The sequence below is a fragment of the Heteronotia binoei genome, chromosome 21 (assembly GCF_032191835.1).
Source record: "Heteronotia binoei isolate CCM8104 ecotype False Entrance Well chromosome 21, APGP_CSIRO_Hbin_v1, whole genome shotgun sequence".
NCBI classification, from domain to species: domain Eukaryota; kingdom Metazoa; phylum Chordata; class Lepidosauria; order Squamata; family Gekkonidae; genus Heteronotia; species Heteronotia binoei.
The window spans coordinates 141,971,960-141,990,427 of record NC_083243.1 but is presented as its reverse complement, the minus strand read 5'-3'; the positions used below and the strand labels follow the sequence as shown (position 1 = coordinate 141,990,427).

General features: G+C 42.4%; 1 protein-coding gene across 1 annotated transcript in view; it reads right to left on the bottom strand.

Annotated features, from left to right (window-relative positions):
* GALNT18 (polypeptide N-acetylgalactosaminyltransferase 18) overlaps positions 1 to 18,468 on the bottom strand; it is a 555,510-nt gene that overhangs the window by 87,426 nt on the left and 449,616 nt on the right. The window contains exon 7 of the mRNA XM_060262088.1: positions 4,147 to 4,332. Within this exon, the coding sequence (XP_060118071.1) occupies positions 4,147 to 4,332 (186 nt within the window). The remainder of the gene's footprint in view (positions 1 to 4,146; positions 4,333 to 18,468) is intronic.

The window sequence follows — 18,468 nt, the reverse complement described above, 5'->3', positions numbered from 1 at the left end:
TTTCTACAAAACGACCCCTGGGTGGTATCCCTGTGCCACTCATGAGGGTGTCGTCACATCTAGTTTGGCCCCAGTGACAGGCTCCAAAGTTCAGTCTCCATTTAAAGGATCTCAGCTAACAATTCTGGGAAAGGACTGAGAGCCACTGCCATTCACAGTAGATTATACGAAGCTAGATGAGCCAGTAGTCTGACTTCAAATGAAAGCTTTATATTTTCATATAAACATGAAATATCAGGAAAACAAAGGTTTGGGTCCTTTACCTCAATCTGAACCTGTGAATTTTCTTCTTTAACGTATCTTTACTACTTGCCCCTTTTAATTTTGTCCTGTCATATTTTTAGAATCATACAATTGGAAGGAACATTCAGGATCATTCCTGCACAATGCAGGAAATTCACAAATACCTCCCTCACACCCTTTATCTTTTGTAACAAAAAAGTGTAGGTAAATGAAAGGCAGCAAACAACAGCTGTCCCCCTAAGTCTCCTAGCTTTCACTTATGTTCTAACCAGTGTCATATTCACTGGATGTATATCAAGTCAAAAGCCTGAGTCTTTCAAGGCAAAGTGTTTTGAGAGACTAGAGCATGCACACCTTACTCCAAGAAAATTAATGTGGCTACATAACTCATGCACATGCATACAACATATATTTCCACCTTCCTTTAAGACATGTCAGCTCTCACAAAACCATAAGTATATGATTGCTTGGGATAGTCTTAAATTGATTTAGAGATTAGCTAGATAGCACTGGAGGGTGGAAGAATGGGTGGATGGAAGAATGAAATGGGTCAGGAATCAAATGAGAGGGCAAATGTGACTCTGGCATGATTTTCCCCATCCCTATCGGCAGCAACCTTGAACTATCTATACAAAACCGCCCATACTATTTATTTGAAGGCTTGATGAATTTGGCTTGGTCACAAGACTGAATAGAGGAGTTCTACCTCTCCTCTTCAAACCACATTTAAATTTGTGATTGGTTTGGTTGGGGTTACTGAGGCTGTTATCAACATTGGGCTCCAAGGCCTAAGCAAAAGAGAATAAAGGCAAAACAAGTTGGCAGGAAGGTTCTGTAGTCTCAGGATTGGTGATGAACAAAATCTCATTCATTCTTATGGTCAGAAGAGTTTTCTAAAGGCACAAAAAGATATCATGGATCTCCATCTATCTGTAAACGTTAAACTACACATAGTAAGCTAGACGTCATCTAGCAAACTGTATTACTAAATACTGGTATCAGGTAGCCTTTGGAACCCCAATGGTTCCATCCTAAATAAGGTACAAGTGCAGCTGCTAACTCATTGGAGGCCCTTTTACATCTTGGGCTGCTAAATGAGCCTAGATGTGACACAGAGCACAAACAGATGTGATGGTGTCCCTAGGGATGCCCGCCATTTTGGAGCTGAATGCACAACATTTAGAATGTTGTAAGTTCCCAGTTCTGATTAGGCCGAGAGCACAATGGTACCAGGTGCTTTCCCCTTCCTCATACACACTTTTTCAAGCACAGAAACAGCCCTAGGGGAGCCATAAAGTCAAGTTGTGCTCTTAGTCTGAATACAATAGGATGGTTTTGTCCTGCTACAACAGAGATGCAAGCTTGGAGACTATGAAACTTAACTTACTCTTTTCTAAAAAAATTTAACTGTCCAAAGTTATTGCCACTGTTATTTCATCTCTTAACAGCACTGTGAATTTAGTTAGACTGAGTGGAAGGAATTTGTCCAAGACTTGTCCAGTGAATTTGCCCAAGACATGTCTGGATCTTCCACATCCAAATCAAATACTTTATTCAATAAACCAGAGCTGGTCTAGAAGCTCAGATAAAATATATACCACAAGTTAGGAAAGGCACAAACAGGTATAAGAAAAGGCCTGCATGGTTAACAAAGTAATGGAAGCTGTAAAAGGTAAAAAGGACTCCTTTAAAGCGGTGGAAAGCTAGTCCAAGTGAGATTAATAAAAGGGAACACAGGCTGTGGCAAATCAAATGCAAGACTGTGATCAGGCAGGCAAAAATGGACTATGAGGAGCATATTGCAAAAAACCATAAAGACCAACAATAAAAATTTCTTCAAATATATTAGAAGCAGGAAACCAGCCAGGGAGCCAGTGGGGCCCTTGGATGACCAAGGGGTAAAAGGATTACTGAAGGAGGATAGGGAAATGACTGAGAAGCTGAATGCATTTTTTGCCTCCATCTTCACTGTGAAAGACGAGAAGTGTTTGCCTGCTCCAGAACCATTAATTTTGGAAGGGGTGTTGAAAGACCTGAGTCAGATTGAGGTTGACAAGAGAGGAGGTCCTAAAACTGATAGACGAATTAAAAACAAATAAGACACCAGGTCCGGGTGGCATACATCCAAGAGTTCTGAAAGGACTCAAAGTTGAACTTGTGGATCTCCTGACAAAAATATGTAATCTTTCATTGAAATCTGCCTCCGTTCCTGAGGACTGGAAGGTAGCAAATGTCACCCCCATCTTTAAAAAGGGATCCAGAGGAGATCTGGGAAATTACAGGCCAGTCAGTCTGACTTCAATACCAGGAAAGTTGGTAGAAACCATTATCAAGGACAGAATGAGTAGGCACACTGATGAACATGGGTTATTGAGGAAGACTCAGCATGGGTTCTGTAAGGGAAGATCTTGCTTCACTAACCTGTTACAATTCTTTGAGAGGGTGAACAAACATGTGGACAAAGGAGACCCAATAGATGTTGTTTACCTTGACTTCCAGAAAGCTTTTGATAAATTTCCTCATCAAAGGCTCCTTAGAAAGCTCGAGAGTCATGGAGTAAAAGGACAGGTCCTCTTGTGGATCAAAAACTGGCTAATTAATAGGAAGCAGAGAATAAGTATAAATGGGCAGTCTTCGCAGTGGAGGACGGTAAGCAGTGGGGTGCCGCAGGGCTCAGTACTGGGTCCCATGCTCTTTAACTTGTTCATAAATGATTTGGAGTTGGGAGTAAGCAGTGAAGTGACCAAGTTTGCAGATGACACTAAATTGTTCAGGGTGGTGAGAACCAGAGAGGATTGTGAGGCACTCCAAAGGGATCTGTTGAGGCTGGGTGAGTGGACGTCAATGTGGCAGATGAGGTTCAGTGTGGCCAAGTGCAAAGTAATGCACATTGGGGCCAAGAATCCCAGCTACAAATACAAGTTGATGGGGTGTGAACTGGCAGAGACTGACCAAGAGAGAGATCTTGGGGTCATGGTAGATAACTCACTGAAAATGTCAAGACAGTGTGTGATTGCAATTAAAAAAGCCAACACCATGCTGGGAATTATTAGGAAGGGAATTGAAAACAAATCAGCCAGTATCATAATGCCCCTGTATAAATCGATGGTGTGGTCTCATTTGGAATACTGGGTGCAATTCTGGTCACTGCACCTCAAAAAGTATATTATAGCACTGGAAAAAGTGCAGAAAAGGGCAACTAGAATGATTAAAAGGTTGGAACACTTTCCTTATGAAGAAAGGTTAAAACGCTTGGGACTCTTTAGCTTGGAGAAACGTCGACTGCGGAGTGACATGATAGAGGTTTACAAGATAATGCATGGGATGGAGAAAGAAGAGAAAGTACTTTTCTCCCTTTCTCACAATACAAGAACTCGTGGGCATTCGATGAAATTGCTGAGCAATCAGGTTAAAATGGATAAAAGGAAGTACTTCACCCAAAGGGTGATTAACATGTGGAATTCACTGCCACAGGGGGTGGTGGAGGCTACAAGCATAGCCAGCTTCAAGAGGGGGTTAGATAAAAATATGGAGCAGAGGTCCATCAGTGGCTATTAGCCACAGTGTTTATAAATATATATGTGTGTGTGTGTATAGTTTTTTTGGGCCACTGTGTGACACAGAGCGTTGGACTGGATGGGCCATTGGCCTGATCCAACATGGCTTCTCTTATGTTCTTATGATTGTTCAGTTTGATCTTTGAACATTACTGATTAAATGGAAGTAATTTATAAATGGGTTCATTTCTTTGTCTGGGCAAGCAACTTGTTCCCCCAAGTTTTCACATATAGGGATACTATGAGTTTCCCTAGTCCTCCAGTGAAACTATGGGTAATAGAGGCCCAGTAATCCAAACAAAGAACTATAGGTTTGTGGCCATATCAGTGATAATTCACAACCCACCTCTTGGGGAATATTCCATGCCATATAAACATGGCTTTTAAATTCATCCATCCAGACTTCAGCCACTCTTAGTGCATTTCTTCGGACATGAGCAGTTAGGTCTTCTGTATACGGCTTATGGGCTCGTTCGATATGGGCAATCCTAGAGCAAGGTAGAACTTCAACGCTACCTCCACACTGCCATACCTAGAAACAAATAAATTGGCCAATTTAGGTGCTGCAACATAGCCAACATTTTCAGTTTATCAACTTTCAAACGGTACAGGAAATTCTTCTAGGTTTATAATCAGCTTCAGCTACAGCTTTTAATCTGTCCTTGCTAATCAACCATGTTGAACTAAATACAACTTCAATGTTTCAGCTTTACCAAAAGCATCTTACAGAGAGCTAGTAAGGGCAAACAACATGTATGTTACCCTGTCTCTCACAACCATATATTGAGACCTCAGCTGTGAATTTATCATTTTCATGTGTTACATCCAGACAACAAATGCAATAAAGACGTACTTATTGACTTCTCTACATTTCTGAAACTTCCATTCCCTTGGAGACTTGCTAAAATCCAAACCTAATGGCTTTTCACAAGTGGCATTAACAGCATCTTTGAACCTCTTGCATTATTTGTACAAATGGCTGAATGTTATAAATGCAGGCTAGAGAGGAGAAAAAAGCCATTTTTAAATAAAATGTGAACATAGAATTTATACTACAAACATGAAAAATAAAAAAGGCTGTTAGCGTCATGTACGAAATGTTCTAAATACATTTCAAAGCTTTTACTTTTGACTGATGTAGTACTTTGATTTAAGATGGTAGGGAGGTCATGATGGTGGTGATGAAACATATAGAGTAAACTTGGTGTGTTAGGTGGGTTTGTTCAGAACATTAGATTTGAGAAGGTTTTAATAGGCATAGTTTAAACTTTTTGTTGGTTATTCAAAGCTATGGTAGAGATGTTATTTCCATGCTTCAGTTAAAAGAGAATGGCAAATTGTTGTACAAAGCTTGTCCATGAATCACAACAAATTCTGCATATTACACATCTCTGAATATAGTTCATTTATTAATTTACTATATATTTAAAACAGTCAGTACGGAAATGCCAAACAAAACAAAAAATCACTCAGTGGCAGAATAGAGAGAGGACAGACAAATCTCCCGAGGGAGAAAATTCCATGACCAAGAAGGCTCTTTCTTGAGTTGCCACTGGGGTTGCCAGTGAGGGATGAGGGGATAGGGTGGCCAGATCCAGGTTGGGAAAATCCTGGAGCTTGGGGGATAGAGCCTGGGTGGGATGCAGAACTCAGTATATTACAATGGAACGGAGTCCACCCTCCAAAATATTCATTTTCTCCAGTGGGGCTGATCTTTATAGTCTGGAGATAAGCTATAATCCTAGGGGATCCCCAGATCTCACCTGGAGGCTGGCATCCCTAATTGCCAGCCATCTAGTCTCAGATGACAACAGCTTCTAGAGATGACCATAATGGTCAGGTAGTTTTATATGAGAGTAAACAGTCCTTAAGGTACACTGGTTCTAAGTTGTATTTCTATAGGGCTTTAAAGATCAATATCAGCGTCTTGAATGATTAACAAATAAAGACTTTATTTATTTACTTCATTTACTTTACCCAATGGGGACCCAAATCAGCTTACATCATTTTCCTCTCTTCTGTATTATCCTTAGCACAATCCTGTTATACAAGTTAAGCTGAGAGTGTATGACTGTCTCCAGGTCAAACTTGTGTCTCCCAGATTCTAGTTCCATATGAACAGTCAGACAAGAAAATCTCACTCATTCCCTACAGTGCTTTTTTGCTAGCTCTTTTCTTCCAGAGGTGGATTGGGCATTAAGGTCACTTGGAAAAATCTCAGTGGGCCAATGGCCTGAGGGCATCTTCCCCACCACCAAGTCCACACAGCCTCAAGCAAGAGGTGGTGCTACAAGAAAGCTGGCTGCCCTGGCACATGCTAGGTGGGTAGACAACTGCAAGCAAGTGAGCAAACCAACTGAATGGCCTTGTGTCTTGCTTACCCCTCATAAGACTGGGGCAACTGGCTTGCCCATGGCAACAGAGCGATCTTTTTCTTCTTCCCCCTCTCCATTGGGGTCTTTGGCTAGGGGCGGGGACATTTCGAGGGCAATTTTTGTTTCCTATTCTGCCCCTGCTTTCTGCACTAACCTTTCTAACTCCAGCCTCTTGTATTCAATTTTCCATGCAAAAGTTAGAGATAAGAAACAATCATCAGGTATCAACTTTCAGTCCATTTATATTTACTTCCTGTAAGCCCCAGGTGTAAAACTCTAGCATCTATGAGATCAACTGGGCAAAGAAAGAACTACAAGTTGCAGTAAATGCCATGACCCCAAAACATCATAAAGTGAATGAAATCAGTACAGCAGACCCAATTGGGCTTCATCCTTATAGCTCCAGGAGAAACAAAAGATTACTCTTTCCCTCCATGCTTTCTTGGAAAAACATGCCATCTGGTCTTCCATCTTTACTGTGAAGAGAAAATAGGCTGGCTGAACATTGTGTTTGAAAAGTGATCATGAGTCTCTCCCCTCCCCCCAAGCAGGTTTGTCCATTCAGTATTTATACGCTGTATCAGGAAAACACTGTTCAGAGATCCCTTTTATACATTTAGGCCATTTGGCTCAGATACATACTTAGGCATTTGGCAGCTGCTGAGGCTAGAAGAATGTGGCATGGATTCAGGATGTTTACAAGGCCTTTCTTTGGGCTGTTGCCTAATTACATCCAGCATATGCTAGGAGGCAAGAAAAAGCTTTGCTGTTCAAGCTCACAAGATGATGATTACTCCTTTCCCCCTTAAAACTGGCAACACTCTCAAAACAAAGGGTCATGCAGTTTTGTCTCAAGGACTGTGCAGTCTGAGTCTCAAAACTTCTGGGTTATCCCTATTTCAATACCCTCTACAGCTTCTGTACAGGCTGACTGTGTTCAAGTTCTTATGGGTACCAGCCCAGGAAGAGACCCCTCTGGTCCATGGTATCAAACATTGCTGTCAAAAGGGGCTCCTGAGTTTCAGACTCACCCCCAGCCCAATCAATCCCTCCATTCTGTTGGAATAATTCAGACCCAGGTCAGAACACGGGATCAGATCCCCTTGAAGTATATCAATATGTGCTACAGGTGAATTTTATCAATGACCTGTACAGTAACCCAGGTACCCAGATCATGGGAAATAAGGAATGGGAACCAGACCCTTGAAAACTTGGGGTTTCTGTTAAATTTTAATAACAATAACATTGTATTCCAGCAGGGTCTAACCCCCAGAGATCCCAGCCTGTATATTACTCAGTGGGCTGGATGCTGCAACACACTCCTAAAAGACATGCTACAAATTATGAAATGTGATTTTTGCACCATCCCTGTTGGGAATGGTATTGTGTGGCCATTAAGGGGTTTGAATCTCTCCCCACCTCAACCAGATTTTACTTCCTTTGTAGTAACAATGTGAATAAGATTCTCCCCAGAGGATGGTCAGGGGTATGTGGTGCTGTTCATCAGGCCCTTAATGTGCATTATGTAAAGTCCCCCTTATCCCTCCATACAGCTTAAATCACATTTGAAACTTGGTTAGTTTCCAGCAGAAGGTTCTTCCCCACCATCTAAACCCTAACAGAGGGCAGAAACAGAGTTTCACCAGGCAATCTGCGTACTATTTCCCTGGCTTGGTGATTTTAAATTCAAGAAGGTCATCTTAGATATATCAGCTGAAATGGAAATAGCTTTCAATGCCACCCCTGCCAATCTAAATTTGCTACAAGAAGTTCCGTAGCCAAAATTAATTCAGAATGGTATATTCTGATTTGGGCTAATGGAGGAACTTGTGCTGTTATCAATCAGACTTGTTGCTCTTAAATAGATTTCTCAGGACAATTGATAATTAAAACCTCTAAGATACAGTATGTGCTCCTGTGCTTCCAAGGGGCTGCTGAAGAAAAGGAACTTGATTTGTGGCCTTGGTTACGTAGGGCTGCCAGGTGCTCCCTAACCACTGGCAGGGGTTGGGGGGGCACCAGATGTTAAAGGCTGGTTCAGCTTTTTTCTTCACTCACTACTTAAACATGGCCAACCAGCTTTGATTATTATAGTAGTAATGTATGTTATAATCCAGTTGCTTTTGTGTAATGTTAGATGTTGTGTTAGAAAAGCAGAACTTACCCAGATGTCCCAGGCTACGCATATAGGGTTGCCAGGTACTATCTTCTCGGTAGCAGGTATGAGGGAGCTTTCTGGGAGGGGGGCCAGGGTGATGTTGCCACATGCAATGTCTCCAGTGTGATGACATCACATGGAAGTGACATCACACCGGGGTTGTTGCACAGTGACACTCTGATATTTTGGACAAAACTGAATGGTTACCATAGAGGGTGTTGCTAAGATCTTTTCAAAACTTGGGGGGTGGGGGCTGAGGAGAGTCACCAGATGCTATGCTGAAAATTTGGTGCCTCTGCCTCAAAAAACAGAGCTCCAGATAGCCACGGATTGATTTTCCATCATAATCTATGGAGACCAATCTCCATTAGGCATAATGGATTGCCCAGCAGACATTCAACCCCACCCCCTGCCACCTTCTGATAACCGTGAAGAGGAGGAAGGGCATCCAAACCAGGGAATCCCCTCCATGCAACTGAGGATTGACAATTCTAGGTGCACATTTTACATTCCCAGCACAGAGTCTTTCCATGTTTCCACTTTGGTTTTGTGTCATGAAATTTTGCTTTTCTCAAGCTTTACATTTTCAAACAGGATTCTGAATTCTGGCAAAACATGGACTCCTGAATGCAAAAACAACCAGTCTTGATTAGGCCACATCTAAAAGCTGAAGTTCAATATAAATCTTAAGCTTAATGAAGGGCTGAATATGATTTCTAGACTAGAATACAATGAAATACAAACAAATCTTCTAATGAGTTGGAAACAGAACGTGACATTTAGGATTTCTCTACAGTATCTTTGATTTCATTATTAATTCAGTAATTTGACTTCAAAATGACGCTATATCTGTTCTACAAAAAACAAAACAAAACATCAGCCTGATTTAACACATGCTTTAATCTGGTTTGTAAACAGCAATTACCCCATTTCTAAGTAAACTCCAATTAATCAAACCTGTTGGTCTTCCCTTTCTTGTCTAAACACTGTCAGTCTTTGTTCTACTTCTGAAGACTTATTAATTACACTGCTTCAAGGAGCATGAATTCACTTAAAATCCTAAATGTTAAGCAGGAGCTGTCAAGATGAGGTCTGATAGAACAAGCTGATTGGGCAGGACTGTTTCAAAACCCAAATCTAATTACTTCCAAAGGAAAATATCTCAACCTCTGTTTAAAATGTGATTCCTGTGTTACAAATATTGGTTTCAATGCATTCAACATGCTGAAAAATAGATGTATCAATCTGGAGCTTTCACAAAACAAAGAAATCCCTGTCCTTTGATTGCTTGTTTTTCAACATGACATAGAAATAAAAAAGTAGCAATTCAAACTGATTTTGCAACATTTATGCTAACAAATTAAAACATACATAACAAAACTATATCTTAAAAACTATTAATACCAACCAAAACATCCCATTAAAACAGTAATAGAGTTAAAATACATAAAAAAAAACAAGTTAAAACATTGAGCAGGAAGAAGGGATCACTGAGGAAACACCAAACAAAATAAACAAGGAGTGGACTAATCTGCATGGCACAACTGAGAGGGCCCTCTTCTGCTTTGCCAGCTGACGAATCAAAGAAGGTGGAGGTCCACAAAACAGGGCCTTGGGAGATTACTGTGGTGGCTGGGTAGGTTCATAACAGAGTAGGGAATGATGATGAGCCCAAGCCATATGGGGCTTTAAAGGTCAGCACCAGCACCTTGAACTGAGCCTGGAAATTAAGTAGAAGCCAGTGCAGATGGGCCAAGACTGGAGTGATAGACTCCCTAGGACCCAAGCTAGTCAACTTTTTTGCTGCCGTATTATGCACCAATTCACATTTCTGAACACTTTCCCACAGTAGCATCAAGTACAGCATACTGCAGTAATCTAATCTAGATGAAAACCAGGTGTGTGAAGCTCCTACCTCCTCAACTCCGCCTGCTGACTCTCTGATGTCTTGTCACAATGTTGAAGGAGGCTCCTTCAGGCCTCAGAATGGGAAGAAGAGGGGGTTGTACCACCTGGTTCCTCATACTTCCCAGAAGTAAAGATCTCCTACACTCTGGAGATCTGTCCTCCCTGGCCTGCAAATTGAGATTCCCTTTTAAAGACTAGATATCCCTCCTGTTCCCAGGCAAGATGGTTCTCAATCCCTACAAGGCTACTCCACCTGCCCCTCCTGGGGTGGGCAGTGGCCTCCTATGCCTGGTGTTACCAGGCTGCCCATCTTTGGCTGTCCCTCTTACATGGCCGAGGTAGGTATCCCCACCTCTACCCCTCCCCTGCCCTGCCTGTCCTCCACTTGGGCCAGCCACCCTGAGTGTCCTCATTGGATGAATGTGAGCCCACGCCTGAGTCTGCTCCTGGGCCAAGGGTCCTTGGGCTTTGCTGGGACTCATTCCTAGCTGGTGTTGCTACTATGGCTCTTCTGGTGAGATCCTGGTCCATTCTTCTTTCTAGCATCAATCAAAACTAAGGACTACAACTCTGTTATTCATCCTCATTTAGCTCACACCAGCACCTGCATAAAGCAGAACTTCTCAAAGCATGTATCAGGTCTTTGCAGACAGGCAGAGGAACTTGTTATGGGAGATGAAAATGCCCATAGCATATAATTTCCCTTTGTATAAGCCAGACTTGCATTAAGCCTGCAAGCGAAAACCTATTTTACTCCTCAGCCCTGACAGTGGGTGCCTTCTGAAAATTCTTTTACACTTACATTTGTGGTGTTCCTTCAGTCTTCACTAAATGGCCAACCTCCTGTGCCAATCACAAAAGCAGTGTAACTAGGCCACTCACAGAGAAGGTAGCTGTCTACTGATATTATTATTATTATTTCATTTTTTATCCTGGATGTCATACAATGAGTTTAGGGTGATGTACATTGTTCTCCCCTCCATTTCATCCTCAGAATAATCTTGTGAAGTAGGTTAGGCTGAGAGCAAGTGTGTGTGGGGGGGAAGTGTGGGGTTGAGCCAAAGATAATTCTAAACATTGGAAATTCTAAACACGGGGGGGGGGGGAGGGGAAGATAAAGGAACAATGAGTTTCATGGCAAAACCAAAAAGCTTTTAGATAATGTGATTGATCCCTAATCTTTAAAACTCATTAATTACTCAGAGTCTTCATTAATTACCAGAGTTTACATTAATTATGCATTTACAAAGCATCCTTAATCAAAGAGAAATACATGGATTTTTTTTCCCAAAAAAATTGTTAGTGTTTTATTTCCTTTCATTTTAGTTAATTGCTTCATTGTGTACATTTAAATTTGTGTTTGTTCTCTAAAGATTAATTTTACATCCTGCTTCACAGACTATAAAACTTCTACAATGTGTTGTCAAGCCAGGTATGTCATATGTGTGTGTGTGTGCAGGTGCACCAAACTGGATGTTCTGTTGCCAAATTTCTAGCATTTATGGTTTCTCTATGCCAGTACAGAGATGGGTTTTCATCTACCATCTTGTATTTTAATGTTTACTGTTTTGAATTTTCTTATATTTGTTTTGACATTGCTCAAGGCTTTTGGTCAGAGGAGCATAATAAAAAAGGGAAAGGTGTGGGTGTTACTGTTTCCTAATTGCAAGAAGCCTCACCAAAGATTGTGTTACTGTGGGATAGCCATTTCAAGGATCACTCAAGGCAAGAAGATTCATTCAGCTGTTCTGCATTATATCCATCAACTGCAGGACTTAGCAGAATAAGTGACGCCTTAGTCTTCCTATTGACAAGTTTATGTCATGAAAAGGAAGCAGGAGACTGTAACTGTTCATTTTTCAAACACTTGATTTCTGCCTTCTTCGGTGCAATCTTGTATTAGTTACAGGAACAGCTCTATAATACCACTATGAAGTCAGCTTTATCAATAAATCACATAAACATGCAATACTGGAAAAGAGAGGCAATTATAAAAGAGAGGGTACAGACCCCTCCACTCACCAAAAATTATATCAAAAACCTAGGTAAAATAAATTCTGTTAACTTCTTATCAGTGTGCATATGCACCTGCACATACGCAAAGATAATAGGGGGACTGCAGATAATATTCAAATTAACTGCAGAAAACTGCATATTCCGCATCTGGAGCTAATTTTGGACATTAGAATGAGTGTTTAGAGCAGTTTGTGAGGTCAGGGAACAATAAAAGAACTCAATGAGGTAACTGATTTCTAGGGGGAAATGAGGTAGACAATTGCTTCAGGAAACTTTAGACCAGGGGACCCCAAACTTTTTGAGCCTTCAGACACATTTAGAATTCTCACATGGCATGTTGGGCATAGCAACAAAATGGCTGCTGCAAGAGACAGAACCAGCCACTAAATGATTGTACAACTTGACTTCAGTAACACAGTGCAGATCCTTGTGCTGTGGTGGCAGCTGCTGCCAAAGCAACATTTTTTTAAAAAAAAGTCTGCACAGCCAATCAAATTTCCAATAATCATTCTTGCTCTTCTAAGGAAAAAAACCCCTCTTGATAAAAAAAAAAGTTGGAAGTTGACACCAGTACAAAGTACCTTTGTGACCATCTTGTGGATCCAACTGAAGATCAATAGTGGAACATATCATGGGAGTAACAGCTGAAATAATATGTGAATGGGACACAGAAAGATAAGAGTTGATCTCAAGAGAAAATGTTATGCACCTCTTGAAGAACTGGGAGATCTGGTAAAGCTACTTAAGATGCTGGCTTTGTTAGGGTACTTGGGAAAATGGTCTTGCCAATACTACAGTTAAAGTCCTTTTTAGCTGCATGCAGTAGCAATGACTGCTGTGTTATTAATCAACAATTGTAAACTTGCAGTGTTCATCAAAACAGATAAGTGCATTTGTTTATATGAGGAATTCAGGTCCTAATTCAGTCCCCCTATTATGTCAAAAACAGACTTTTCCTTCAACAAAGCAGCAAATTCTTATTTCAGTGGATATGCACAAACAAGGTATATGAAACTGCCAAATTTTTGAGTGTGCCCTCTTGTCATTTATCATGGACCAAAGGGGTGAGGTCTGCACCACATATCAACTGGTGTTGCGTCAATCACCTTTTGCTGTCTCGTGGGACCTTTTAATAATATGATCCTGTCTCATCCCCAGAAGTAGAGAGATCATAAAGATGATTCATAGGTGAGTTGGTAGTACTGTCTTTCTGTGTAATTATGCATGTGGTAGCTTCAGGAAGCCTGCTAAGGCAGGGGTTGCCAAAGGTAGCTCTCCAGATGTTTTTCCCTACAACTCCCATCAGCCCCAGCCACTGACCATGCTAGCTGGGGCTGCTGGGAGTTGTAGGCAAAAAACTTCTGGCGAGCTACCATTGGCCACCTCTGATATAAAGCACCAAGCCCATACAATAATTCATCTGTACTGTACATGTGACAGTTTATACACAAAGCAAGTTCGTTCTACTGCTATGATCAGCCTGCCCCTACAAAAAGGTGCTTTTGAACCACCATCTAAGAAACAGAAAATTGACAATGCTAATGTGAATGCGTCTTTTAGGGACACATGTGAGCGCATGCTAAAGTTGCTGGTGGCTACAACACCTGGAATGCAAACAATTGCTGACCATGCAAACAATTTTCAATCATTGGGTATAGACAGCTCCTGCAACCTCTTAATTGCTGCCTTTAAAGGCAGTCATGGGTTTCTGGAAAGGTTCTGAAATTATTTTATAAACTGATTCAGTGCGTAAAAGCAGGGGAAAGGGTGCAAGCCAGGTTAGAGGCAGTCAGCCCGGTATTAATATCACTACAGATGCCCCTTTTAACGAGAGATGTGAGCGTGTGTTGAAATTGCTTGGCATTACAACAGCGACTGTGCAAATACTTAATGGCCAAGCCACAAGCTTTCATTCTTTGGGGCTAGATGGCTCTTGCAAGCCCTTAATGCTGCTTTAAAAGACAGCCTTGTTGGTTTCTGGAAAGGCTCTGAAAGAATTTTACAAAGTTCAACTATATGTCCAAATGGGGAGCCCTGCAGACAGGCACTGGGCAGGTCAGAGGGCCTTGTCACACACACCAAAGGAAAAGCAAGCATTTGAATCTGAGAAAGGTTTGGCAGAATCCTTCAAAAGTGTCTCAAGAATGCAAAAAAGTCTAAATCTAGACAAAAAAGTGACTCTCTTTTAAGATTTCTTAGCAGAGTCAGGAGCTCTGAAAGGCCAAATGTTAACACAGGTGATGGCACCTCTCTCAGCACAGAGGTAGAGCCTGCTGCCACCTCCATTTTACCAAATAATAATGCAGTCCCTGTCTCTGAGTGTGCAAATGATAATTCAGTTCATGGTGCCCCTCTCAGCACAGAAGTAGAGCCTGTCGCCACCTCCAATTTGGCAAATAACAATGCTGCTGCTGAACAAGGCCCCTCATCACCCCTACAAAAAGTGCCCCTAGCCCTGACACACCAAAGGTTTCACTAGAAAAAGTTGGAGAGTGGGAATGACATCTTTTAAACTTGCCAAATGATCAGTATTCAGAGGCCTTCAGGTTTGTAAACTTAGAGCAGTTAAGCCACCCCATCCTCATACAAGAAGCAATACGGGAAGCTATTCAGGGCCTTCTTAACGATATGAGAGCCGGAGTCCAGGATGGTGATTTAGTGCAGCTCCATATCAATGGGGTGGGGCTAAGCAATCCCCTGCATTTTGTAAGGAGGCCAGCAGGTGGTTTTCTTGCTGATGAGTTTATAAATCAGATGTCAAAACTCATGCAGAGTAATGCCGAAATTCATCTTCATGGAACCCTGCGCTTAATTATGACGGTAATAAGGAATAGAGGGGGGAGAGGGAACAGAGTTATAAGTACCGTCCTCTATAGTGAAGTTATCAAAAAGAAGCGGCAGCATTTATTAAATCCAAATAATGGCAGTCGTATTCTGTGCTTTGGGATAAGTCTGTCTATTGTATAATTAGAGAGTTGCCCCAAAAGACCAGCACAACCACATTTAACTTTAAAAGGGGTAAATTCTCTGAGATGAGGAGGCATGAGAAGAGGAAACTGAAAGGAAAGGTAAATACAGTCAAACCCTTGGGGAAGCTTGGAGGCTATTTAAAACCACAATCCTAGAAGCTCAGATAAAATATATACCAGAAGTTAGGAAAGGCACAAACAGGTATAAGAAAAGGCCTGCATGATTAACAAAAAAGTAATGGAAGCTGTAAAAGGTAAGAAGTACTCCTTTAAGTGGTGGAAAGAAATGTCGACTGTGAGGTGACATGATAGAGGTTTACAAGATTATGCATGGGATGGAGAAAGTAGAGAAAGAAGTACTTTTCTCCTTGTCTCACAATACAAGAACTCATTGGCATTCGATGAAATTGCTGAGCAGTCGGGTTAAAACGGATAAAAGGAAGTACTTCTTCACCCAAAGGGTGATTAACATGTGGAATTCACTGCCACAGGAGGTGGCGGCGGCTACAAGCATAGCCAGCTTCAAGAGGGGGTTAGATAAAAATATGGAGCAGAGGTCCATCAGTGGCTATTAGCCACAGTGTGTATATATATGTATATATGCGTGTGTTTGGTGTGTGTATATGTGTGTGTGTGTGTGTGTGTGTGTGTATATATATATATATATATATATATATATATATATATATATATATATATATATATATATATATATATATATATATATATATATGTGTGTGTATATATATATATATATATATGTGTATATATATATATATATATATATATATATAATTTTTTGGCCACTGTGTGACACAGAGTGTTGGACTGGGTGGCCATTGGCCTGATCCAACATGCCTTCTCTTATGTTCTCATTGGTGTTATGTCAGAGAAGTTGGTAACCATCCCCAAATTAATAGAAACGGCACAGCTGTTGTATAGAGCGCTTGGGTTTTCAGATGAGCAGGAGATATTATTATTGGATGTTGCCACCTTTGAAAAGCATTTAAAGGTAAATATAGGAGTGGTGGTGAATGGTGGTAAAGGTTGGGAAATTTTTAGAACTGTATACCAGAGAACCCATTTTGTTTTGAATCATGAGAATCATTATTATGGAATAATTAATTTGAAAGGGTTTTATGGCCTGAAAAGTTATTGTCAGGTGTGTGGTAATGTTTATAGCCATTCACATCTGTGTAAATTCAGCTGTCGCATGTGCTTGGACCCCAAATGTAGTCCTCAGCAGCAGGTATAATGCAACAACTACAAAGTACCGTATTTTTCGGACCATAAGACGCACTTCCCCCCCCAAAAAAGTGGGGGGGGGGAAGTGCGTGCGTCTTATGGCCCGAATACTAAAAGATGAGGGGGGAGGGGCCTGCAGCCCCTGGGAGACAAGCGGCGAGATCGCTCCCTGCAAAGTGCTGGGTTGGCGATTGGGGCAGAGGGAGCGATCTCACTGCTTGTCTCCCAGCCAGGCACGCAAGCGCGGGGCAAGCACGCCTGGCTGGAAGACAAGCGGCGAGATCGCTCCCTCCGCCCCCATCGCCAACCCAGCACTTTTCAGGGAGCGATCTCGCCGCTTGTCTTCCAGCCAGGCGTGCTTGCCCCGTGCTTGCGTGCCTGGCTGCAAGACAAGCAGCGAGATCACTCCCTCTGCCCCCATCGCCAAGCGCTGCCTTTGCAAAGGGGGGGGGATTCCTCTTTCCCTGTCTGCATGGCTTCACAAGCTGAAGCCAGGCAGAAAAGAATCCCCCCCCCCTGCAAAGGCAGCGCTTGGCCAAGCGCTGCCTTTGCGGAGGGGGGGGGAATTCCTCTTTCCCTGTCAAGCTGAAGCCAGGCAGAAAGGAATCCCCCCCCTCCGCAAAGGCAGCGCTTGGCCAAGCGCTGCCTTTGCGGAGGGGGGGATTCCTCTTTCCCTGTCAAGCTGAAGCCAGGCACAAAGGAATCCCCCCCCCTCCGCAAAGGCAGCGCTTGGCCAAGTGCTGCCTTTGTGGAGGGGGGGGATTCCTCTTTCCCTGTCTGCGTGGCTTCCGCTTTCCCTGTCTGCATGTGCTATCAGCACAAGCTGAAGCCAGGCAGAGAGGAATCCCCCCCTCCGCAAAAGCAGCGCTTGGCCAAGCGCTGGGCTTGCGGAGGGGGGGGGGGGCTTCCTCTGTCCCTGTCTGCGTGGCTTCAGCTTTTGCTGATAGCAAGGGCTGGGTTCGGAGGCAGCCAAGCCTCGGATCCCAGCCCTTGCTATCAGCAGAAGCTGAAGCCAGGCAAAGAGGAGCCCCCCCCCTCCACAAACGCAGCGCTTCACGAAGCGCTGGGTTTGCGGAGGGTGGGGGCTTCCTCTGTGCCTGTCTGCCAGGCTTCAGCTGCTGCTTCTAGTAAGGGCTGGGATCGGAGGCAGGATTGAGAGGGGGAAGGTGCCCAGATCTGGGTGCACAGCTACAAAAATTTTTTCCCTGTTTTCCTCCTCCAAAAACTAGATGCGTCTTATGGTCCGGTGCGTCTAATGGTCTGAAAAATACGTATATTGTAAATCCCTGATCTGCCTTGAAAAACATAGGAATCTGCCAGACATCTGCAAAACCAAAATATATTGTAAATCATGCCAATCCTATGCTCCAAAGAAACACACATGCCGTGTTCGCTGGTGTAAGCAATGCAAAGAGCCTGTTGGGGATATAAATAGCCACTGCTGTTTCATGCTTCCTCTTAAAAAGGTTGAAATTGGTAACAATTATATTTTTTATGATTTTGAATGTATGCAAGAGACTGGCATACACATTCCAAATTATATCTATGCAGTGGGGCTAGAGGAAAGTGACCTGGGAATTCAAAGGAGAGGGCTGTGTGTCAAGCTTTGTTAAAAAATTCATCAACAAGAAATTCAAGAATTATAACTTCCTAGCGCATAATGTGAAGGAGTATGATAATTACTTTATCATTAGGCAAATATTAGTAGAAAAGATGGAAGTCGACCTACTTATGCAAGGGGGAAAGCTCATATGCATCATGGTTAAGAAGCCAGGCATCAGATTTCTGGATAGCTTAAACTTCTTGCCAGTGAAGCTGGCCAAGTTGCCACAGGCCGTGGGCTTCTCTGGATGTAAGGGGTTCTTCCCCCATTACTTTTAACACCACTGCTAATTGGGAGTATGTTGGAGCGATGCCTAGGTTGGAGGATTACGGTGTTGATAGCATGATGAAGGGTGAGAAAGCAGAGTTTCTTTCCTGGTACATGGAGAACAAAA